This window comes from Equus przewalskii, chromosome 6, assembly GCF_037783145.1.
Source record: "Equus przewalskii isolate Varuska chromosome 6, EquPr2, whole genome shotgun sequence".
In the NCBI taxonomy this organism is placed as follows: Eukaryota; Metazoa; Chordata; class Mammalia; order Perissodactyla; family Equidae; genus Equus; species Equus przewalskii.
In genome coordinates this window covers 66349050-66375708 of record NC_091836.1, presented here as the reverse complement: position 1 = coordinate 66375708, position 26659 = coordinate 66349050, and the positions used below count along the sequence as shown (strand labels likewise).

The 26659-nt window shown below is 40.8% G+C and overlaps 1 protein-coding gene across 2 annotated transcripts in view; it reads right to left on the bottom strand.

The window, feature by feature from the left end:
* GAB2 (GRB2 associated binding protein 2) overlaps positions 1-26659 on the bottom strand; it is a 181410-nt gene that overhangs the window by 15959 nt on the left and 138792 nt on the right. For both annotated transcript variants that reach the window (XM_070625776.1, XM_070625777.1), the window contains one exon: positions 15937-16180. In XM_070625776.1, coding sequence (XP_070481877.1) covers positions 15937-16180 — 244 coding nt within the window. The remainder of the gene's footprint in view (positions 1-15936; positions 16181-26659) is intronic.

Here is a 26659-nt window from a genome sequence, read left to right as displayed (position 1 = left end):
CTTTGTAAGTCTGGCTAGTGGTTTGTCAATTCTATTTATCTTCTCAAAAAACCAGCTCTTTGTTTCATTGATCCTTTCTACTGCCTTTTTCATTTCAATAGTATTTATTTCTGCTCTGCTTTTTATTATTTCTCTCCTTCTGCTGACTTTGGGCTTTATTTATTCTTTTTTCTCTAGTTCAGTTAGGTGTACTTTAAGATTGCTTATTTGGCATTTTTCTTGTTTGTTAAGATGTGCCTGTATTGCGATGAATTTTCCTCTTAATACACCTTTTGTTGTATCCCATATGAGTTGGTATGGCATGTTATCATTTTCATTTGTTTCCAGGTATTTTTTGATTTCTTCTTTAATTTCTTCAATGATCCATTGCTTGTCCAGTAGTGTGTTGTTTAGTCTCCACATCCTTGTGCCTTTCTCAGCTTTTTTCTTGTAATTAATTTCTAGCCTTATAGCACTATGATTGGAGAAGATGCTTGTTCTTATTTCAATTTTTTTAAATTTGTAGAGGCTTGCCTTGTTTCCCAACATATGGTCTGTCCTTGAGAATGTTCCATGTGCACTTGAGAAGAATGTGTATTCAGCTCTTTCAGGGTGAAGTGATCTATATAAGTCTATTAAGTACAATTGTTTTAGTTTTTCATTTAGCTCCACTATTTCCTTGTTGATTTTCTGTCTGGATGATCTGTCAATTGATGTGAGTGGGGTGTTAAGGTCCCCTACTATTATTGTGTTGTTTTTAACATCTTCCTTTAGGTCTGTTAATAGTTGCTTTATGAATCTTGGTGCTCCTGTGTTGGGTGCATAGATATTTATAAGCGTTATTTCTTCTTGATGAAGTGTCCCTTTGATCATTATATATTGTCCCTCTGTGTCTCTCTTTACCTGTCTTATTTTGAAATCCACTTGGTCTGATATAAGAATTGCAACACCTGCCTTTTTTTCCTTGTTATTAGCTTGAAGTATTGTCCTCCATCCCTTCACCCTGAGCCTGTGTTTGTCCTTGGGGCTGAGATGTGTTTCTTGGAGGCAGCAAATTGTTGGATCTTGTTCTTTAATCCATTTTGCCACTCTGTGTCTTTTTATTGGAGAGTTCAAGCCGTTTACATTGAGAGTGATTATTGATGCATGTGGACTTAATGCTGTCAATCTGTCGCTCATTATCTTGTTTTCCTGTGTGCTTTAGACTACCCATTTAATACTGCAATTTCCTATGCTGGGTTTCTTAGATTTTTCCTTATTTATGATTTGTGACTCTGTTCTGTATTTTATTTTAGCGTCTACCTTGAAGTTTGTATTTAGAATCTCATGTATAATATATTCTATTCTCTGGTGGTCTCTTACTTACTTGACCAATACTGATTTAGACCCTTTGCTCTTCCCCTCCTAAATAATTATTTTCATTTCTTAGTCCAACTCATGTTATGAATTTGTAGTTAGAGTGATAAGATCGTCCTTGCTTTGGTAGTTTCCTTACCTTTACCCTAATGCTATAGTTGAATATTTGCTGTCCTGTTCTGGTTCTATCCATCGGTCTCCCTAGTCTGTGGATTGTGACCCCTTTCTCCCTTTTTTATTTTTTCAGGTATGAGAGCCTTCTTGAGGATTTCTTGTAGTGGAGGGCTTTTAGTTACAAATTCCCTTAACTTTTGTTTGTCTGGAAAAGATTTAATTTCTCCCTCATATCTGAAGGAAATTCTTGCTGGATAGAGTACTCTTGGCTGAAGATTTTCATCTTTTAAAGCTTTGAATATGTCACTCCATTCTCTCCTAGCTTGTAGGGTTTCTGTAGAGAAATCCGCTGACGTCTGATAGGGGCTCCTTTATAGGTTATTCTGTTCTTTTTTCTTACTTCCCTGAGTATTCTTTCCTTATCTTTCCTTCTTGCCAATTTTACTACTATGTGCCTTGCAGTAGGTCTTTTTACATTGACAAATCTAGGAGATCTGAAAGCTTCCTCTACACACATTTCTCTGTCAATCCCTAGATTTGGGAAGTTCTTTTCAATAATTTTGTTAAGCACACTTTCTGCTCCATTTTCCTTTTCCACGTTCTCAGGAATTCCTATGATCCTTATGTTCTTACTCCTCATTGAATCCACTATCTCTTGGAGATTTTCCTCGTTTTTTTAATTCTTAGTTCTCTTTCTTCCTCCGTCTGGAGCCATTCAGCCTGTCTATCTTCAATTATGTTAATTTTCTCTTCTATGGTGTCTACACGGGCATTCAGGGAATCCATATTCTGTTTTATCTGGTCCATTGTGTTTTTCATCTCTAGTAATTCTGTTTGATTCTTCTTTATGATTTCAATCTCTTTTGTGAAGTACCTCCAGAACTTGGCTTGTTTCTCTATCTTTCTCTCTACCTCATTGAGTTTTTTTATTATAGCTGCTCTGAACTCATTATCACTTAGTTTACCTAATTCCAAGTCCTCAGGACTTAATTCTATGTTTTTATTGTTTTCCTTCTGGTCTGGGGCTTTTATAAATTGCTGGATGGTAGAGGAGCGGGTTTTTTGCATGGTGGTAGAATTCGGTTGCAGTTACAGCCTGTTGCCACTAGATGGGGGTCAAGAGCCGCGTGTTATGAGCTCCCTGCCTTCGGGCAAGATGGCTGCGCCCACTGGCTTTCCCGGGAGGGAGGGGCTGCTATTCTCGCACACTGGTCTGGAGTCAGATCAGTTCTGTTCTCTGGTCTCCTGAGGCCCTGGGTTTATGGGGTCCCCACGGATGGAAGCTTTCCCCCCGTCAGTGGGTTTCCACTGGACCAGTGGCAGGAGTCCTGGATGATCCCCCGGTCGTGCAGCCCCTCCCCTGCTCGTTCCCGACCGGTGCAGCAGCGATCACAGACTCTAGGGCAGGGAGCGATGTTCTCTCCTACCATTCCAGTGCCTCCGAGGCCGTAAGTAAGGTTTATGATCTCCGCCTTCTTGGTATTGGTCTCTAACGTGTTGGCATTAGATTTATTCTCTGAAATTCAGTTTTTCCAATCCTTTGTTGTATTTTGGAGGGAAGAGAATCCCGGGTCAGCTCACCCCGCCATTTTGCTCTGCCCCTTCTCCCATTATGATTCTTTATAGGATTTAATTTGGGGAAAAAAGTAAGAATCATTATTCTAGAACAATCCTTTATAGCAGTGATTCTCAGACTTTTGGAGGCTTTAAGCCTCTTTAAGAAGCTGATAAAAAGCTCTTGGCACTTCTCACCAGAATAAGGCAAGTCTTGTATACATACAAATTTTCATGCTATATCTGGGGAGCGGGGGGTGGGTGTCACAATCCTGTGAGACCAGTCCATGGAACTTCTGCCTTATACAAACTCTTTCAGCTCTCGGGGAGCTTGTTATTTATGGATGCGGCCACCAGATGGTGGTAGACAACAGATCCCAGCAGCTTAGAAAAAGGAAGGGAAACAGGTGTTTAGGCCAGGCTCTCTCTCATGTAAACTTGCATCCTTGATAGCTGGGAGTTCCGTTTCAGTCCTCAAACCTTCCGCAGCCCTCTTCTCTAGAACTCTGTGTTCTTTCTCTCTTTCTGTTCCATTCCACACACATAACCAAGCCAACAGCCATGGGCCTAGATCATTGAGCAGCTAACCTTCAGATAATGGAGTGCTCGGAGCAGAGATGGAGGAGCTAATGGTAGACATAAGGTGTTCACGTTGTTCACATTTGTCTTTGGTGCCTTTCATTTTGCCTTTTGGAATTTCCCACTTTCTGTTGGATGCCCCCATCTGGATTTGTTCATTTAATGAACATTTACTGACATCCCACCTTCCACCTGGGCCAGGAACAATGGATACAGAAATGCCTCCTGCCCTAGGGGGCACAGCAGTGGAAGAGGTGACATGCATGCAAATCATTATAATCAAGTGGGTGAGTACCCAGTAGCTGACAGATCTATGGTGGTGGTGATACAGACCCTCCCTGGTGGTGGTGGCACAGAATGTCAGGGGAGGCTTCTTCTGAGCTAGTCTGGCAACTGGCCAGGCAAAAGGCAAGAGAAGGCAAAAGGTGCTCTAGTTAGAGGCACAAAGAAGTAGAACACAACCTAGCAAGGTCAACGAACTGCAAGCTGCTCAGGCTGCAGCAAGCGTGCTAGGAGGTAGGGCTGAGAGCCAGGGCTGACGAGGATGGGGAGCCCCTGAAGGATTTAAGGGGGTTGGGGAGAGCATCACAGGTATCCTGCAGTAGCCTTAAACATATTCAAGAATGAACTCATCTTCTTTCTCCTGACTCTCCTGTCCTGGGAATGGCACCAGTCACTCGAGAAACCTGGGAGTTACAGACATTACAATTTCTCACTCAAAAACCCCTTCAAGTCCTACTGAATCCACCCCAAATCAGGTCCTCCTGATTTTTTTTCTGCCATTAATGAAAGGGCTGGTAACGAGTCTCCCCACCATCTGCCTGGGACCTCTCTGATCTTCTCTACACCCCCACTGACATTTACTTTCCTAACTTCTTGGCTTAACCATTTTCAGTACTGCCTCATTGCCTTTAGGACTAAGCTGTATTTCAGCTCCAACGTGTCCCTCCAATCTCTTCTCCCTAATTCACCTTCCCACTCTAGGATCCATTCAGCCAAACTTCTCAGTGTTCCCTGTATGCCCCATGCAATCAAGCCTCTAGGGTTTGTGGTGGTGTTCGCTCTGTCTGAAACAACTTCAATCTGGCAAGCTCCGACTCCTATTTATCCTTCAAACTCAGTCAAATTGCACACCTTTTAAAGTTGTTTCTTACATCCTCTACTTCAGAGCATACTCAATCACCTGCTCAACTCTGTTCTTGGAGCAGGTGGTAATTGTTACCTGTGTTACATACCATTGTTACTTGTCTCCTACACCAGACTGATTTCCTCGAGAACAGAAACTGTGTCTTATTCATTTTTCTCTCCTCAGCACCCAGATTAGTGCTTGTCACATAGTGAATAATGAATAAATATTTGTTGAATGGACAAGCAAATGAATGTATAAATAAATGAGTAAAGAGAAGTGTTGGTGCTGCCATCCCCTTTCCTAAGCGTGGCCTAAACCCTTTGGATCAGCAGATCAGAACTCTTCCCCCTTCAATACCCACTAGCTTATGTCCCTACCTCCCTCTGCTCCAGCATCCTCTGCTCTAGCTCACAGAACTACTCACTCAACCCTAAATACGTCCCACATGGTCTAAGCTCTTGCCCTGGGCTTGCATTATTTACCTTTCTCTGGAATGCTTCCTTGACGCATCAAAATCTTACACAAAGTGCAAAAGAAGCCCTTTTGCTCCACAAAGGTTTTGTAGGTCCTCTAATTCTCCTTTTCACTTCAACAACTCCTTCCTCTTTGCTCCCGCAGCACTCTGTGCTTCCAGCCTAACACTTACTCTGCCTTCCGTTTTGGGTCTGTATCTTTCCACTTCTCCCAGACCCTGTGCTCCTGGATGGCAGAGACCATATCCTGTACCCTGGCTGGTGCCTGGCATGTGGGAGGTGAACACTGACGCTTGTTGAGGGGGACTGATCATTACTTCAAGAGCTGGGTAAGAGTTGTTGAACAAGGGAAACCTACTTGCCCAAAGCTACATACTCAGATGGTAGCAGGACTGGCTCCAGCAGGCAGGTCTCTGGACTCCCTGCTCAAGGCTACAGTGTGCTCCCTCTGGGCAAGAATCGAGAGAGAGAAATTCTGAGCAAGTCCCATGGCTTTGACTACTTTCATGAAGACCTTGACTGAGGCCTATGTCACCATAATGTCCCGTGTTTCTTGCATGGGATGGATCCCTGGAAGCAGTGGATTTGGAGAGAGGCCTCTCTTCCAGGGCTGTGGGCTGACAGAGGCCTCCTAAAATGGGCATGGTACTGTGCCAGGCACATCACAAGTCACGTCACTCTTAATCCTCCCGACAGTTCTGAGAGACAGGTTTGTATCAGATGAGGAAAACGGTAAATGGCAGAGTTGATACAGGAAGATACTTGAACACAAGCGTGTAGGGGAGCTCCCTGGGGGCAGAGAGAAATTTGGAAGAAGTACTCCCTCAAGCCAGCAGCTCAGTGCCTCTCCTCCTCAGTCCTGGCTGCCCGCACACGGCTCCAGAGTCTGTTGAGGGGCGAGGGGGTATCACACTACCTCTTGCACCGTGGTCTTTGGTCTTCATATCAACCCCAAATCTCTCCCTTATCTTTTAGGAATGGTTTTCTAGTTTTCCTGGCCATTTTATTTTGCAATTGTTCTTTGGTACAATTTTATGTAATTTTGCGTACCACACTACACCGCGATCTTGTTCTTTTCCATCCTACCAGACTCCAAGCACCTTAATGATGAAGGGCCCAGTTTGATTTTTAATGGATATGTTCCTATTTAAGGAAAGCTAATATGTAAATGCTCGTAAGTCAACTGACCACCATTTACATTTCTGAAGCTGTCACTGGTAACCCTGAGAGGTCATTTGGATCACCTGCCTGTGTTTTTACCCATCCCAAATGGATACTTCCCATGAGAGAAGAAAACTCAGAAATTCTGCCTCACAATCTCTAAGAGGTGAAGCGATCTTGTATCTCAAACCCACCTGGTTGCAACAGTGAGCCTGCTTTTCTCTGTGGTTACAGAGCAAAACTTTATATGTGAAAGTAAACGAAACGAAAAGTTGTATATTCTGCCTTTGGTCAATCAAAGCCACAGGGAGAATGAGTCAGAGAAGCCTTAGAAATGAGGAATCACAGGTAAGTCCTCCACTGACATTGCTGATTTCACTTGTTGCCCACCATCTTTCTGTGGAATGGTATTGCAGGGTCAGTGACTCTTTCATTCTGGACTCTCGTCCTTGAAATTTCACTTCCTCCAACCCTCACCAGAATTATGGCTTTCCAGGGCATGTGGCTCACCATAATGTATCACCTGTTATAGGTTTAACAGCCTCCTTGATATAAAAAGACAGAGACCAGCTAGAATCTGGAATGAGGCCCCAAAGCTGGAGGGCAAAAATAAAAATAAATCCAGTGAGACTAATTTGTCTTTGAAGACAAAAAGGACTCTGCTTGTCTTGTCAGTGTCAGTTCAAAACTCCTTCGATTGCCAAGAGTTACTATTCTGATGAGTTACTTATTTTAGCTCAATGGAAGAGCTGGATTTTGAGAACTGAAGTTATTTTAACCGGAATACATATTAGGTAGTACTTGAAGGAAGAATAGTGGCTAGTCTGTAGTAAAACTAATGATAAATAATTCAGGGTTTTATCTCTGAGGTGCTTAATTTACATCAGGTTCCCCCATAAACGTAAAAAGGAACAGAAAGAGGGCTGGTATTATCAGCCTCAGTAAGTACTATTTCCTGTAATAATCCAATCGGGCATATTTACGTCCATGCTACGCAGAGATGAATGGGCTGGTTCTCTCTTCAAAGCGCCTACTCAAAAGTAACTCCGTAAGATTATTTTGGAGATCAAATGAGGTAACTAATATAAAAGCGCTTTGTAAACTGTAATGCATTATTCCTTTTTTCCAGAGCACTTGGTATGTAATGTGAATATCAGACACAGTGCAGGACTAAAGTCCATCCACACATTTGCCAACCCCTGGTGGTGTTAGTCTTTTTAATTTTAGCCATTTCAGTAGAGATGAAGCAAAATCTCACTGAGGTTCTAATTTGCATTTCCCTGAGGATTCAGCATCTTTTCATGTGCTTATTGGCCATTCCTATTTTTTACTTTTTGTGAAAAGTCTGTTCAAATCTTTTGCCCATTCATTTAAAAAAAAATTGGGTTGTCTTCTATTGAGTTGTAATAGTTCTTTACATATATATATATATATATATATATATATATATATATATGTGTGTGTGTGTTCTGAATATTTTGTGACTTGCCACTTTTTTTAATGGGGTCTTTTGAAGAGCAAACGTTTTAACTTTGATAAAAACTACTTTGCTTTTTTCTTTTATGATTCCTGCTTTTTGTATCCTATATAAAAATCTTTGCATACCCCAAGATCAGAGGTGTTATCTTCTAGAAGTTGCATAGTATTTGACTTTACATTTAGGTCTCCGATACATTTAAGTTGATTTTTGAGTAGTGTGACATGAAGTAAGGGTTCTTTTTTCATTCCTAAATGGATATCCAGCTGTTCCAGCATCATTTGTTGAAAAGACTTTCATTTCCCTACTGGCAACTCTTGTCAAAAAACATATATCCTCCCCTCAGCCCCGAATAGTTCTAGAGATGTACATCTTTTCCCTTTCATCAATACAATACTATCTTGACTACTTTAGTTTGACAGGAAGTCTTGAAATCAGGCAGTATAAATCCCCTAACTTTGTCATTGTTCTTTTTAAAATCACTTTGGCTATTCTAGATTGTTTGCATTTTCACATAAATTTTAGAATTAGCTTGTCAATTTCTATGAAAAACCTTGCGGGGATTTTTATTTGGATTGTGTTGATTCTATAGATCAATTTGGGAAGAATTATCATGTTAATACCTGTACTGGGCCTTCCAATTCATACTATAGTACATCCTTCTCCATATGTAGGTCTGTAATCTCCCCCAGCAACATCTGACAGTGATTTCAGTGAGCAGGTCTTTTGTTAAATTTATTCCTAAGTAGTCCATGTCTTTTGGCATCATTAGATGGAGAATTTTTAAAAAGTTCATTTTCCAATTGTCTGCTGCTAGTATGTAATAATTAATTTTTGTATAATAACTTTTTATTCTTTGACCTTGCTAAATTCATCTATTACTTCTTGTAGTTGTTTTCTAGATTCTTTAGGACTTTTTATATAAACAATCAAGTTACCTGCAAATAGAGACAGTACTATATCTTCCTTTCCAATCTTCATGTCTTTTGCATCTTTTTGTTCCCTTCTTGAACTGGCTGAAATCTCTAGTAATGTTGAATAGAAGTGGTAAGAGCACAGTATTTTCTCCTTGTCCCCAATATCAGGGAAATATGTTTACTATTTCTCCATTAGGTATGATATTACCTGTACACTATCCTTAGAAGCCCATTATTAGTTTGAAGAAATTCTCCTCTATTCAGTTTGCTAAGAAATTTTTTTTATGAGGAAGTACTGTTTTGTCAAATGCTTTCTCTGCATTTATTGAGGTGATGATTATATGATTTCCCTCCTTTATTTTCTTAATGTGATGAATGATATTGGTTGATTTTTGAATATCCAACCAATCTTGCATTCCTGTGATGAACACTACTTTGTTATGATGTCTTATCTCTAATGATGTATACACACACATATATTCCCTAATATATATATTATTCCTAAAACACACACATACATATGTGTATGATATATGTGTGTGTGTATGTTATTTTTTTTAGTTGAATTCTATTGCTGATACTTTTTTGTAGGAAAAAAAGGATTTCTGCATCTATATTCACAGGGAATATTGTTCTGTAATTTTCTTTTCTGTAATCTTTGTCAGGTTTTGGTAGTAGGGTTATGCTGGTTTCATAAAATGAGTTACAAAAGATTCCCTCTTCTTACATTTTCTAAAAGAATTTGGGTAATATTTGTGTTATTTTATGTTTGAATATTTGACAGAATTCACCAGTTAAACAACCGGGGCCTAGTTTTCTAGGTACTTCCTGGGAGAAATGCAACAAATGCCCACATAAAGATTTGTTAGTGACTATTTATGTACAAATCATTTTAATTTGTAATTGCCCAAAATGGAAACAACCTAAGTGCCCATCAACATGTGAATAGATAAATAAATTGTGATATAAGAATACATTGAATTACTACTCAGTAATAAAAAGAAACAACTAATGATACATGCAACAACATGGATGAATCCCCAAAGTATTATGCTGATTGAAAGAAGTCAGGAAAAATAGTAAATACTGTATGATTCCATTCAAATAAAATTTTAGAATATGAAAACAATATAGTGACAGAATATTGTCAGTGGTTCCTGAAGAATGATGCAGAGAGAGGATGGATTACAAAGGGGCATGAGGAAAGTTTCTATCTATGACACTGACTGTACTTCAACTACCCCTCAAAAAATGGAAAAGAAAAGGAAAAATAAGGGAGAGGGGAGAATCTTAGATCTGAAAAATCAATTTAAAAAGTTATCCAAACCAAGCACAGAGAGGAAAAAAGATTGAAAAAAAATTATTAGTATCAGTGACATATGGGTCAGTATCAAGTGGCCTAGCCTATGAATAATTGAAGTCTCAGAAGCAAAGCAGAGACAGAATGGGGCAGAAAAAAACCTTGAAGAACTAGTGGTATAAATCTGGCTGAACTGGATCAAAAACAGCAACACGTTAAACCAGAAAGGTAAGTGAACCCCAAACAGAGTAAACACAAAAAAACCCACACATACGGCTGCATAATTAAATTGCTAAAAAACAAAGATAAAGAAAAAAAATCTCAAATTAGTCAGAGGCCCAGATGGCCAAAACAATCTTGAAAAAGAAGAACAAGGTTAGAGGTCTCACACTTCCTGATTTCAAAACATATTACCAAGTTACAGTAAATACAGCATAAAGTGTGGTACTGGCATAAAGACAGACACATAGACCAGTGGAATAGAATAGAGAGCCCCAAAATAAAACCTCGCATGGATGGTCTAATGATTTTCAACAAGGGTGCCAAGACCATTCAGTGGGGGAAAGGACCGTCTTTTCAACAAATGGTGCTGGGAACACTGGATACCCACAAGCAAAAAAATGAAGTTGGATCTTTACCTTACACCGTATATAAAAATTAACACAAAACAGATCAAAGACCTAAATGTAGGCACTAACACTATAAAACTCTGAGAAGAAAACATGAGGAAAAGCTTCTTGACATTGGATTTGGCAATGATTTTTTTATATATGAATACCAAAAGTACAGCAACAAAAGGAAATATAGATAAACTGGACTACATCAAAATTAAAAATTTCTGTGCATCAAAGGACACAATCAACAGAATGAAAAGGCAACTTACAGAATGGGAGAAATATCTGCAAATCATATATCTCGTAAGGGATTAATACCTAGATATTAATCTACAACAACAACATCAAAACAATAAAAAATGGGCAAAGGATCCAAATAGACATTTCTCCAAAGAAGATATACAAATGGTCAACAAACAAATGTGGTATATATACATGCAATGAAATATTATTCAGCCTTAAAAAGGAAAGAAATCCTGACACATGCTACAAGATGGATGAACCTTGAGGACATTATGCTAAGTGAAATAAGCCAGTCACGAAAAGGCAAGTACTGTAAGATTTCACTTATATGAGTTACTTAGAGAAGTTAAATTCATACAGATAATAGCAGAAAGGATGTTGTCAGCAGCTAGGGGGAAGGAGAAATGGGGAGTTGTTTAATGGGTGCAGAGTTTCAGTTTTGCAAGATGAAAAGAGTTCTGGAGATTGGTTGCATAACAATGTGAAAGTACTTAACACTACTGAACTGTACCTTTAAAAATGATTAAAATGGGGCTGGCCCAGTGGTGCAGTGGTTAAGTTTGTGCACTCTGCTTTGGCAGCCCAGGGTTTGTGGGTTCAGATCCCAGGCACAGACCTACACATTGCTCATGTGTACATCAAGCCATGCTGTGGTGGCATCCCACCTACAAAATAGAGGAAGACTGGCACAGATGTTAGCTCAGCAACAATCTTCCTCACCGAAAAAAAAGAAGAAGAAGAAGAAAGAAAAAGAAAGATTAAGATGGTAAATTTTATGTTATGTGCATTTTACCACAATTTTTTAAAAAGGGAGCAAAAAATCATTCAAAGGAAGAAAGATACATCACATATAGGAAAATGAGAATCAGAATAACAACTGATGTCTCATTAGAAACTATAGAATTGGTATTCTTTAAAATGCTGAAAGAAAATAAAACCATCATCCCAGAATCTTATACCCAGTAAAATATCTCTCAAAAATGAAGGTGAAATAAAGATATTTCCAGATAAATGAAAATTGAGAAAATATATTATGAGGAAACTCACATGGCAAGAAATAGTAAAGGAAGCTCTTCAGGCTGAAGTGAAATAAAACCATGTGAAAATCCCACTAGATAATGTTTAATACTTGCTTCCAACACTCATCCATATTTTAAAGAACTTAGGAGGGAAAAAATGGTCTTTTATAATTATGCAGATATTTACTATTTTTGCTGCTCTTCCTTCCTTCCTGAAGATCTTAGTTTCCTTCTGGTACTATCTTGCTTCAGCCTAAAGAACTTATTTCTTTAAATTAGATCTCTTGGAAATTCTCTTATCTTTCTTTCATCTGAGAATGTTTTAATTTTGTTTTTATTCCTGAAGGATACCTTTGTAGGCTGTAGACTTCTGGGTTGAGAGAGTTTTTACCTCCTTTGCATTAATTTCAAGTGTGTTTTCCTTTATCATATGGAATATTGTTATAATATGGGTTTTTAAATCTGTATCTGATAATTCCAACATCTGGCTTATGTTGGGATTGACATCTGTGTTTTCTCTTGAAATCTAGTTACATTTTGCTGGTTCTCTGTATGCTGAGAAATTTTGAATTATAACCTGAATGTTGTGGTATTATGTCGTGTAGACTCTGGGTTCTGTTACAATCCCTGGAAGAATGTTGATGTTTTTCTTTTTGTAGGCAATACACCTGGTTAGGTTCAGCCTGCAAGTGTTGATCCTTGTTCTCTGTGTGGTAGTGCAAATCTGTTTAGTTCACGAAGCCTTTGCTATGCTGGTTTTGGTCTGTCCCACACTTAGAACTGGAACTCCTAAGCTCTTTTTCCGAGTTTCTCTCTCCCCCCTAAATTTCACCATGTCTTCACTCATTATCCATTTTCTTTCCATAAATTAAAGAAATTCAGACAATTATTTTAAAGTCTTTGTATGCTAACTCCACAATTTGGGTTTATTTTTGTTTGTTTCTATGAACTGAGTTCAACTATAGGTCAACTTTTACAATTTCTTCATGTGTCTAGCCATTTCTCATTGTCTACTGAACATTTTGAATGATACGTTATAGGAATTTCCTTTATAGAAAAAATATGTAAATTGGACCCAGCCCAGTGTGGGTCCCTTCTTTTAAGAGTCACATCTCTTCCAGTTTCTGTCTGCTTTATGATTGCTCCTCGGTGCCTTCAAACAGCTGTTTTTTTAAAGTTTTGTCCAGAGTTTATAACTGTTACAGGATGTTTAGTATCATACAAGCTACTCCACTACTATTAGAAATTATATAGTTTTTCTGGACTGAAGAAAGCTTCCTTCCCACCCCCCAAGCCCCCTTAGAATACTGCAAAAAATGTTTGAACTTCATTTTTCCAAAAATCTCCCTGGGAACAAAGAGAACAGATTATTGGTTACCAGAGGGGAAAGGGGTTAGGGGGTGGGCACAAGGGGTAAAGGGGCACATTTATATGGTGACTGATCAATAATAATGTACATTGGGGGCCGGCCTCGTGGCCGAGTGGTTAAGGTCACGTGCTGTGCTTTGGCAGCCCAGGGTTTCGCTGGTTCGGATCCTGGGCGTGGACATGGCACTGCTCATCAAGCCACGCTGAGGTGGCGTCCCACATGCCACAACTAGAAGGACCCACAACTAGAATATACAACTATGTACTGGGGGGATTTGGGGAAGAAAAAGCAGAAAAAAAATAATAATGTACAACTGAAATTTCACAATGTTATAAACTACTATGACCTCAATAAAATTAAAAAAAAAATCTCCCTGAGATCCTGCTTATCACCTTCTTGCTCCCACACCCACACAAGTGAAAACAATGACAGAGAAAAGCACAGTTTGGTCAAAGTCCTACAATAAAGCTGCTTCCCCAGCTGCAGATAAGTTCTATCTCCTCCATTATGTTCTCTCTCTACAACACAAATTTGTTCAAATATTTATTATGCACCTACTGTGTGCCCTGGGTCCCATCTTCAAAGAGCAGTAATATATTAACATAAAAACCGATACTATGAGGCAGAAAGTTCCAAGTGCTGTGAGAGACAGAATCAAAAACTGCCATGAGAATTCAGAGTAGAAATGAACTCCAGCTAGGAAGATAAAGAGAGGTTTTACAGAGAGTGTAGAGAGCGGGCCCTAACTGCTAGTTCAAGCAGAGACATTTATATATTTGTTCTGTTGCTGTAGCGGCATCACGGGAGTGAAGGTGGTGGCAGTTGTTAATATTATATAAGACCTTCTACTTAAAGTGTGATGTGCAGACAATCTGCACTGGCATTACTTGTAGTTTAGCATGAAGGCAGGCTCTCAGGACCCACACAGGCCTACGGAATCAGAACCAGCATTTCAACAAGACCTTCAGGTATTTCATATGCACATGAAAGTTTGAGAGGCACCAATATAACAGATTTTGTCTTTCACTAGAACTATGATTGTAAGGCCTCCCATTCTCTACCCCCAGGCAATCATACATGTCGTAGAAGGGGATGGGGCACAGGAACACTGGCGATGTGTACGGACTGTCTACTGCTGGGTCCTTTATGTATGTTTTGTCATTTTATGTTCACTAGTAAGCCTCTGAATTAATCATTCCCATTGTGCATATAGGGACAGTGAAGGTCAGGAAGGTTAAATAAGTGGCCCCAAGGTCAAAAAGAAGTGGCAGAACCTGAGTTTGAACCCATATCTGACTGACTCCAAAGCCAATAAGATGATTTCATTAATCCACAGTGTCTCTGGTCTGTGCTTCAGGAGAATCAGGTGCTATTTACAGCTCTGCCACTAACTTGTGATCTTGGCTAATCCATTCTACCTTTTCAGAACTCAGCTCTTCATCTATAAGTTGGTGAAGGCTGAACTAGTGAAAGTTCACACAAATGAATCATGCTGCTTCAGGAAAATTGGTATCTGAGGCAGCCTTAAGATGAGTGTCGGGAGCCTCTGCTGTGTGATGGTAAATAACTCAGAAATCAGAACCACAGTAGCATAGTGTCGAGAAATGAGTACAGGACCAGAAATGAGAAGATCTGGGTTCTAGTCCTACCTCCGTCATGTATTAGTTGTGAGTCTCAGTTTCTTCATCTATGAAATGGAGCTAAATGATCTACACTGGCTATCTCTCAGTGTGTTCGGCTGGTTCAAGAGAGATTATACATGAAAATATTCTATGATGTAATATATTAACACAGCCAATTCTCTAATAGCCTTAATTTTCATAACGCAAGTTAGACACTTCTAAATTAATTAATTAAGGAATATGATTTGTAATCTGCCAGCCCTGGTAGCAATTGGGAACCAGCTCTGGCAGGGCCAATGAGCTCTGTGCTTTTGTTTATCCCAACAATGAGAATAAAAGGCAATAAAAATATGTACAGGCTTTGTACCTGTGAGAGAGCTGGTGGTGTTAGAAAGACAAAGACTATTACTCTAAAGCAGCGAATCCTAGCTCTAGAACTTTCTGTGACGATAAAAATGTGTGCTTTCTGTATTATCCAGCATGGTAGCCACTAGCCATGTATAGCTATTGAGCACTTGAAATGTGGCTAGTGCAATGGAGGAACTTAATTTTAAATTTTATTTAATTTTAATTCACGTCTAAATAGCCACATGCGGCTAGTGGCTACCATATGGAACAGTGTAGCTCTAGAACAAAAGTGAAATATGGATTTGCTCAATAATATTAAGGTTTTATAGTTATACTCTTAAGGCCAACAAGTAAATTGACTCTTTTTTTTCCATTCTGAAACTCTAGCCCTCAATGCCTTTTTTTCCTCAAATTAAACAAAAAAATTTTTATAGCACGATTTTTGATATTGGGAGGTCTCTGTGGAATCCAATTATCACTGTATAGCAACACAGATGATACCAGTAAAATGTAAAGTTTATCTAAGCAAAAAATGGTCTTTTTTCCTATAAATATGTATTTGCTCACATGAAAAGAGGTAATATTTTACTCCCTTGTCTTTAAAATTAAAACACAGAGACTGATAAGTAGCAGGCCCTGTGAGTGGTCACTCAAGCAGCTATTGCCCATGGCAGTCTCCTACCTTGCATTTTCTGCTCTCCGGCTTATGCACTGGTGCAAGTAGAGATACTCCTGAGGTGCACTGGTGGACAAGGTGGGCTGCATGTGGTTCGACACAGGGGGTTCAAATGTGAACAAGGTTGGCTGGCTGGAGTGCGATGGGGCTGAGGATTTTCGTTCTCGGAGAAGGTGCTGATTGGAGCTGCTGAGCTCAGCTGGAGAAGAGCGGGGGCCGTGACTGGCTGAGGAAATGTTTCTCAGGGAGTCTGTGAAAAGGAGAAAGAGCTCTGTGAATGAAAAAGGAAGGAAAGGAGTCCTTGTCCCTAAGTGGCTGTCAGAGGAAGAAGAAATATTAAGAGCAGAGGCAGTGATCCAGCAGCAGCATTCTTTCCCTCTCTGCCCCCAACCCCCAGCAAGGAGGGCTGTGGCCTCCTGGCTCTGTACCTCTGTACTGCTCCTGGAGTCACCTGGAGGCCACTCTCTATCACAACCTGGGCAGGTACTGCCCAGTATCTGCCCCGACTTCCAGGAGGTGTGGCTACCTGTGGCCCAGGAGTGCAACTCTGGCCCTCAGGTAAGGCCAGTCACTGGTGTAGTGAGTACCACTGCCTTCCTTCTTTTTGGGGGCTCCTGCTATCATCACCTCCCTCAAAGCGAAGGCTGGCTTTGTTAAATGAAGCTTTGCTTCCCGGAGACTCACTCATTGAGGCCCTGGGCTGTGCCTTACTGTATTAATGATAAAAGCACAAATGTATGTGGAGCTGTCCCTTATGACTGGTCCCAGCTCCTTCTGTCTGCCCTTTCAAGTCCTCTGAGGACAGCGATGTTCCTCACTGCCCAACTCTTGTACCCACCACTCTCTATTGGCCTTTTTTCTCTTAACTCTTATCTTAAAGTCTCGTCTGTTGTGTCAGAAAGGAAGCGAGGTATTAAAGACAGATAATAGCTTAGAGTGCTACACCCGAAGCCGAGGGCATTATTCATTTGGCTGGCTCTCTAAGCTGAGTCCAAATTCCTTAGCATAACATACAAGGCCTTTCACAGTCTGACCTATTTCCTGCTTTTCTCCTCCCATACCAAGGCATATGGAAGCTTCATCAGTCCCTGAACACACCAGCTCCTTTTATAATTCTTTGTTTTGGCTTACTCTGTTCCTTCTGCCTGGCTTTCTCTTCTACTCTTCTGGTGCTCGTATGCAGACTTTAAGACCATACACGGATATCGTATTCTCTCTGAAACCTTCCTGCACTCGGTCTTCTTCTGGGTGCCAACAGCACTTGGCCCATGCTTCGTTATATCCACTGTGACTCTGCTTCTCTGCCTCGCCCATGGGTTTCTAAGAACAGTGACTGATGTTGTTACCTCTACATTCCCAGCGTTTACCTAATAAAGACCAGGTACATAGAAAGTTCTTAATCTGTGTTTGCAGAATAAACAAAAACAATAATTCAGCATACAGTAATTCTAAGAGTGAAATTTTTTGTTCAAAAGTAATAAAGGTTTAAAGATGTAATTTCTGGTGATGTGATAACTAGTGGGGGATAATGTTTTAGTGGTGGTGATGGTTGCCTTCTATGGTTATTCAAATCATTTCAGAGGGGACATAGTTCTGTTTCCACTCCCTGTTATCTGACCTATTTCAAGCTGTACCCTTCTCATGGCCCTAGGCAGGACCACCAGCTCTACAGCATTAATTACTCTCCAGTCTTTCTGATGCTAGGCAGGACAACTTCTGCCAGTGTACAACAGAGAAAGGCCAGAAGCCTCTGGGGAAAAACAATTCCATTGACAGCTGTATCGACCTCCAAAATGAATTCCCATTATAGATCTTGTAGTGAACTGAACGTTTGTTAACAAAATCAATGGCTTCATTACTCCATTAGATTTGCAAGATGAACTCTCTAATGGCAGAGGAGAGAGGGTTTAAGCTGGGGACAGAGCAGCCATGGCGCCAGGGAATGAAGACAAGCTGCTACCTGAGAAGACACAGGGAAAGTGCAAAGAGAAAGCCTCTGGTGCAATTCTGCATTTTCCGTGGTCCTCCTGGATGCCTCTTGCTCTGCCCAGCCCTTCAATGGGGCATTCTTCAGGGTTCTGCCCCAGACTCTGCTGTGGCTTCACGCTCACTCTGGGGACTCTCCTGGGTCTACTCTCACAGCTTCAGTTACGACCTACATGACGACATCTCTCAAATCTTAATCTCTAGCTCAGTTCTCTCGCTTGGGCTCCCTGTTGTATATCCCTCCGTCTTCTGGGCATCTCCATTCAGATGTCCCAAAAGCAGGTCAAGATCAACAATCTAAATTGAACCCCTCATCCTCCTCCTGTGTTCTGTCTCAGTGAAGTACAGCAACATCACCGTCCAACCAGTTCTCCAAGCCTAGGCATTATCTGTGACTCTTTCCTGTTTCTTGACGACCACATCACGTTATGATGTCACTGCCCTGCTTAAAATTCTTCAATGGATCCCTGTTATCCTCAGGATGACTTACAAAGCTCTCTCTTTTTAAAACCATTTTCCTGTTCACTTCTTAAACCTTGTTTCTCACCACCATTGCCTTTTGTTTTGAACAGAACTTCAGGAAAATACCAACCTCTGTCTCATCACTCCACATATCAGGCTGTAAACTCTGAGGGCAGAGATTCTGTCTCTTTTGTAACAGTTTTATACCCAGCATCAAGCCCCGTGTGCAACGCAACTCCATAAATATGTGTTGATTAAATAAAGTACACAGCATAAGTCATCATACTCCTTCATTATTATTCACTGACTCCTCATTGCCTTCAGAATTAAGTCCAGGTTCCCCAGTCTGACAAGAAAGCCCATTTTGTCACAACCTCCTTATCCTGCCTTGTCACCCAAAACATCTTTCACAGCCCCTATGTTGAATGCTTGGGCTGTGCGTCTGTATAAAAGAGGAATGATTTGTCCTCACCTCTGGAGCCCTCTGCCTCCAGCTCAGGCTGCGGAATCAAAGCTGTGACCCAGACAGCCTACCTGAAGAGCTGGAGAAATCATTTCACCTCTCTGAGTCTCAGTTTCCTTATTTACAAACTGATATAGGGTGGTTATAAGGATGAAATGCATAAAGGGTCTAGAAAACTCTGCATGTTGTAGGTACTCAAAATATGTTCTAGTCACTTCTGTACTCCCAGTGCCTAGAACAGTCCCAGCACGTAGCGGGTATTCAATACATGTTTGTTGAATGAATAAAAGAATTTTCCCTAGCTCAAAAATCCAAATAAGCTTGTTTCTTGTGGTCAAAATCAGAGAGGTTTTCAAAGTCTGTTAATAAAAGGAAGTAAGGGTTAGGATGACTTGGGCCCACAGACACTTGGAATTTCATTCTACCAACATAAAGCTATGTCTATAAAACCAGTGAGCTCTATTATGGTCTGCAGACCCAGAGAAGTTCTTTCAAAGCTGTTTTGGCAGTAAACCTTGCCAAAATCCCACTTTTGCTTGCAACTTTAAAAGATTTCTACTTGAATTTATATGATTATTCCTTGGTGCCTATATTGGGTGGAATAGTGTCCCTCCAAAACTCATACCTACCTAGAACCTCCAAATGTGACCTTATTTGAAAATAGGGTCTTTGCAGATGTAATTAAATCAAAATGAGTTAAGATGAGGTTATGGTGGATTAGGGTGGGCCCTAATCTAATGACTGGTGTTCTCATAAGAAGAGAAAACACAGACAGACATACAGGGAGACCACTATGTGATAACAGACATAGAGACTGGATAAAGAAAATGTGATATATCTATACAATGGAATATTATTCAGCCACATAAATGAATGAAGTACTAATACCTGCTACAACATGGATGAATCTTCGAAACACCATGCTAAGTGAAATAAGCCAATGATAAAAGACTACAGGTTGAATGATTTTATTTATGTGAAATGTCTAGAATAGGCAAATCCATAAAGACAGAAAGTAGACCGGTGGTTGCCTGGGGGCCTGGGATGGGGGAGTGGGAATGGAACATGACTGCTAATGAGGTTTGTGTTTCTTTTTTAAGTGATGGAAATTTTTTAAGATTAGATTGTGGTGATGGTTGCACAACCCTGTGAAATACTAAAACCACTCAACTGTATACTGTAAATGGGTGAATTTCATAGCATGGGAAATATATATCAGTAAATTTATAAACACACACACAGTTTGACAGTTCCTCAAAAAGAGTTACCATATGATACAGCAATTCCACTTGTAGGCACATACCCAGGAGAAATAAAAACATATGTCCATACAAAAACTTGTACATGAATGTTCACAGCAGTATTAGTCATAAAAGCCAAAAGTAGAAACAACCCAAATGACTGTAAACTGATCAATAAATAAACAAAATGCGGCATATCCATACAACGGAATATTATTCAGCAGTAAAAAGAATAAAGTATGGATACATATTACAACATGTAGGAACCTTGAAACATTGTGCTAAGTGAAAAGAAGATAGATTCCATTTATATGAAATGTCTAGAATTGGTTAATATACAGAGACTGAAAGTGGATTTGTGGTTGCTTAGGGCTAGGGTGAGGATGGGGAATGGGAAGTGCCTGCTAATGGGTATGAGGTTTCTTTTTGAGGTGATAAAAATGTTCCAAAATTAGATTGTGGTGATGGTTGCACAACCCTGCAAATATACTAAAAAAACACTGACTTGTACACTTCAAATGAGTGATATATGGTATGTGAATTAAACACACACACATGCATAAGCCCTTTGTAACATAGGAAGTGTTAAGTATATGCAAGAAATTAACAGTAGTCTAACTAAATACATCTGACCTTTAGTTTTTCTTTATTTCCTCTCTGAGGAGAAAACTGGACACTCAGTAAAATACCAAGTCCTTACTAAAGTATGCTGAGTAAGAGACATTCTCCCTTTCCTACCCTCAGTTCCTTACACCTCCTCCAACCCCACTGTTCAGGTCTTCAACCCATAATCACAGCAAGGCAGTGGGAAGTTCAGCAACACAAAATAGCAAGAACTCATGGTTTGGGGTCAAAAGATCCAAGCAGGCTGAAATTCCATCTCACAGTGAGTGGACTTCATGCATGTGCCAAGAGCCAGGAGACTGGGGATCCATTTCCAGCTCTGCCATTAACTAGCTGTGAGATCATGGACAGGTCTCTCTCTGAACTTTAGTCCCATACCTATCAAACTGGGAGGATAATCCCTGGCCTGCCTATCTGTCTCATGAGACTGTGACAAAAGGTGAATGAGACAAGGGTGTGAAAACAAATCTGCACATTCCCATAAAACGTTAATAGGAATTTTTTTTATTGCCTGGGTACCTCTTGAGGAAAGGAAAGAATGGTAAAGATAAAGGGAAATATTAAACAATGTGTGTCTGGGCTGTTTTTGGTACGTGGCTGTAAGGCTGTTGTAATGATGTGTCTTGGGTCATTAGGAAGGTCAGTTATACAGCAAGAAGAAAATGGACGTTTCCAGACTCCTGGCCTGGGCTGGTATCTCCAAGTCTAGACTAAAGATAATGCCAGAAAATGCCTGAGTCAATTTGTTTTCTTTTAAACAGGGTTTTATTTTTTCCTCTTCGTCCTGGATTCTTTTTAGGGCCCTACAAAATCACTCCCCTTCCTTTCCACAATCACCCCTGGGAAGCCTGCCCAGCATACAAACACTCCTTCCACCTTCTTGCAAAACTCTAGAACAGGAAAGCTCTGAAGGATTTCAGTGGAGGAGCCGAGCTGAGCTGAGCCCAACCCAGCCCAACCCAGCCCAGCCCAGCCCAGCCCAGCCCAGCCCAGCCCAGCCCAGCCCAGCCCAGCCCAGCTCAGCTCAGCCCAGCCCAGCCTAGCCTAGCCCAGCCCAGCCCAGCCCAGCCCAGCCCAGCCCAGCCCAGCCCAGCCCAGCCATCAACTGGCTAGTGATAACAGGAGCAGGAAAGGGGCGGTTGGCGGGAGTTTCTGGAAAAGATGACTGGCCAAATAATGACTGGTTCCCTTATCTCAACGCCCTTTTAATCTTTATCCTTTCCCCCCAAAATCCCCACCCCAAGCTTCAGCGGGTCTCAGAACCCATAAAGTGGTAGACTGAAGCCCATGCTGGAGCCCAAAATGGATTCAAAGCCTGGCTCTGCTAACTCCTAGCTCTGTGGCCTTGGACAGTTACGCGAACCTCTCTGATGCTCACCTGTTCAGTAGGGTGAATACATACTTTGTAGGGTTGCTGTCAGGATTGGAAATCATTTATATAAAGCATTTAGCATAGTGCTCCACCATTCTTATTGCTCCTTCCTGGAGTACACAGGAACTGACTGAGACCTTGAAATTAGCCAAGGGGTATGGAGTTGCTCTCCAAGCTATAATGGACTCTTGGAAGGTAACTGTTATCACTGTTATAGTTACAACTATACCCTGCACAAATGTTATATGCAGAATGAATGAGAACAAAAAGGACAATATTGACTATAATCATCACAGCTGCTACTTACTAAGCACCTACTATGTGTCTCTAGTCTACCCTGTGAAGTAGATATTATTACCTCCATTTTGTTTTTGGGTTTTTTTTGACGAAGAAATTAAAGTTCAGAGGAGCTAACAATGACCTCTGGGGTCACTTAGCTAGAAAGTGGCAGAGCCTAGAACTGAAACAGATCTCACTGTCTTCAAAGCCAATTATGTCACCCATGTAGAGAAGTGTTCCCACAAGATCCTTATGAGGTGAATGGTATTAGCTTTATGGGAGAATAACGGTCTAGGCCCAGGTCTGCTGCAAATTGGCTGAGGGACCTTGGGCATGCCATTTCACCTTCCTGGGCCTCGTTTTCCCTATTTATAAAAGGAAGAACTTGGATTAATCAGGGCTACACATCAAAGTCATCTTTGGGAAACTTAAGAGAGTTGCACCACGTAAGACCTAAGGAGTCATATTTACCCAGAGATTTAGATTAAGATCCGCTGGTTTGGTTTTTAACAATTTCTGATTCTTAATTCTGGGGCAGAGGAATTAGGGTTGGCTGAAAAATCAAAGGCAAAGCAAGCTCCAAAAGCCAAATGAAAGAACAAATTCTTTCCAAAATCTCTCTTTGTATCATCAAAACTATAAATTAGAAACCATCCATGTTCTCACTGGCCCTTCATATCATCAGTCTATGGCCCACCCCAAAGGAACAGTGTGTGACAGAAAGAGCCCTGACGTGGGTTCAGAAATGTGGGAGTCTTACCAAAGGGTCTCTCTGTACTTCATTTCCTACGCTGTCAAATGCCAAAGAGAACATCCACCTTACAGGGTTCTTTTGAGGATTTGATGTGATGAAAAATGGCTAAATAGTAATTATTAAATACTCAATCAATGGTTGTTGGCTTGACACTAGTTCATTTCATCATTTATTCCTGAAGTCCTGCTAACATTCTAAGGTTTCTAATGGGGAGAAGATGATTGATGAAAGAATTTTGAAAACAGAAAATGGTATAGGATTCTACAGGGTGAGTGGTCCCCATAGAAAGCTAACTGAAAAACAAGGGTCAGATGTGTGGAGGATTCTAAAAACAAAAGCATGCTGACAGGTGCTGAGGGCAAGTCTGTATCAACAGCTCTCTGCCATTTTAACTTACAATCACAGGCCTGAAATTATTTAAGAAGAAATAATCCTCAAAACCTTTGGGCACACATCATAATTAGAGGAGTTATTCAAAAATTTAAGGCCAAACACAAAATGGCTTTATTCTATACAATAACTCACATAATATAGCAATTGGAAGGGGCCCCTAAGTCCAATCTCTCCTTTATCACTGTCACCCTCCCCACATGCCCAAATCTCTCATTTAGAGTTGGAGAAACTGTGGCCGAGAAAGGTAAGACTACTTGTCCAAGGCCACACAGTGGGTCAGATGTGAATCCTGGAATTAGAATTCAGATCTCCTAGTCCAGGGGTCCTTCTACCGTACCAAAAAAAAAAAAAATGGATGTATCAATGTGAATGAAGATACATTCTCTATAACGTGAGAGTGTGTGTGCGGCGGGGCAATCAAGTCAAGAGATCTGATCATCAGGACACTGGCTGGCGGAACTGTTCGTTTGTTATGCGTTTATAATGTTACTCACATTTACATGGTAAGTAAACATTTGCTGGATCAAACTACTAAAGACTAGTGTAAATAATTCCCCAAGTTCAAAAATATAAGCCTCCTAGTGTTTATAAAAACTATAAAGCAGAGGAAGAAAAAAGAGGAGCCAGAGCCAGGCAGTAACGTGAGACCCCGTGAGACCTTTCAGGGACTACGCCTCCCCACCCCGCTGCCGAGGAAGGATCTGAGAAAGAACACCATCTCAGAGCTCTGAGAGCTGAGTCAGAACATCCTGACCTTAACCCATATGATCTCTCAGAAATCGATTCTGTGAAGGGCACAGGGGAAACAGAGCGAGTGGCTGTAGATTAGAGGCATGTCGCAGTCCCTGGTCACACATCCTTACATAACCTTCTTTGCCCTGGGGCATCACATTTTAGAGATGGGAAACTAAGGCCCAGAGCAAATGCCATGGCTCCCTTCCCTAAGCTTCTAGTTAGAATTAACCACACCTTCCTCTAAACCTTTTACAGTACTTCATTTTGCTGTTTATTGGATGTTGGAAATAGACAAATCTTGTCATACAAAACTAGACTGTGAGCTGTCAGAAGTCAGGATCTAGACCATCTCTGTTTCTCTGATGGTGTTTGGCACAATGCTCTGTGCCTAGCAAACATCCGGATTAGAACAAGAACGTGTTCAATAAACACACCATGGCAGTAAGTTTTGTGAGAATCTTTCCTCCTTGCGTCAGAAGAATGAAAGAATAGCTCCAGGATCCAAACGTAAAGTGTTCTTTAGGGCGGAAGGAACTGTTATCACTTACTGAGTTTTCTGGGTTGTGCGTGTTTCTGTTTCTAGACAGCCTTTCTATATTTAGCCACGCATTGTCCTGTTCATTTTAGAGAGATCAGGTTACGAGCTTTGTTCTCACCTTACCTGCTGTACTTACAGCACATCTCAGTCATGCAGACCTTATTCCTGCTCCTTTGGGTGGGGCTTGGGTGGGCTGGGTGGTCCCCTTCAAAGAGTTAATTCATATTTGGAATTAAGCACTTTTTTTTTCTTTGCCGTAACACTGGTTTATAACATTATATAAATTTCAGGCGTACATCGTAATATATTTCGAGTTCTGTATAGATGACGTATGTGGAACGAAGCACTCTTGCCATTTACTTGGGGTCATGAGCACTGACTGTGGCACTGTGCTGGGAGCTGCAGGCTTGTCAAAAAGCATGGATCTTGTCCCTGCTCTGTGAGCTTATACTGCAGCTGGAGAGAGCAAATTTATATTCAGGGCAGCACATCTCCCTTCCCCCAAGGAACTCTGGGAATCCATTAGTATTCCCATAGGAATCAATCCATCCAGCGGGCACCATAAACTCACATGTCAATGATGCATTTGATCTTTGTGACCTTTCCACGAAAATATCGAAAATGTGTCACTGTAATTTTAAGCTAATGAACTTAAAAGAGGTAAGCTTCTCCCTCCTTTTACAGTGACTTTCACTAAGAGACAACTAGCAATCATGAGCGAAACATGAGTGTCAGACATTACAATGGTGGGAACTTATCAAGAATCATGAGCAGTGGCAATAATCGCAAGAACAATACCTGAAACTGCTCTATCTGGACAGCAAGGCAGGGATTCTAAGAGCTGCAGCTTGCCCAGAGAATTATGAGATCTGCAGCGTAATCTGAAGCAGAACTTTGGCTTCAGGAGAGGCGGCGTGGTACAGGGAAAGGAACATGGACTTTTGTAATCTGAATCTCAGCTTACTAGCTATGGAACCTAGGGATGGTATCTGAATCTAAGAGACCTAATTTGTAAATCAGCTACCTGTAGGGTGGTCCTAGGGAGTAAAGAAATGCCATAGTTCCTGCACAGGAGTGTGCTGCAAAGGGACGTTCTCCCAGCACTCCACTGTGGGAGGTAACCTGGTGTGGGAGATCGTAAACTTGGCGTTCACAGACCTTCAGGGTTTGATCAGAGCCCAAACTGGTCCCAGAGGGTGCAAATGGCCTCAACTGGCCTTTGTGTGGTGAAGGGTAGCTTCCCCACTCATCTTTCAGTTTTGTGTCTTTGCTGCCTCAGCAACTCTAGGTTTTTTCCACTCCAAAAGGGAGCACTGTCTTTTTAACACCACTAGGAGGGCCAACACACTAAGACCATACGCACAGATATCTGAGCAGGTGCACCAAGGCATATTATTACACTAGTACAGGGAGTGACAAACTATAGACCGCAAGTCAAATCTGGTCCACTGCCTGTTTTTATAAATAAAGTTTTATTGGAACACAGCTAAACCTATTCATTTACATATTGTTTATGGCTGCTTATAGGCTACAACGGCAAATCTGAGTACTTGTGATAGAGAATATTTGAGTGGTACAGGCTGAAATATTTACCATCTGGCCCTTTACAGAGAAAGTTTGCCAAGCCTTGGACTAAAAGTTTTCATTCTTGTTTGTATAATCATGTCCTCTTTCAATATATTAGCATCTAATTTAAATTTATCACTAAGGAGACAGAAGTAAGCTAAAACCAAGACCAATGAATCCCAAACTTATGCTCTGAAATAATCAAGACGAGGAACCACAAGAAAAGCTAGTTTGGAGAGCTCATTAGTATTATTATAAGAAATCACATTCATTTTCATTTTAGCACATCTTGGGCACAAACAACATGCTAGTTGCT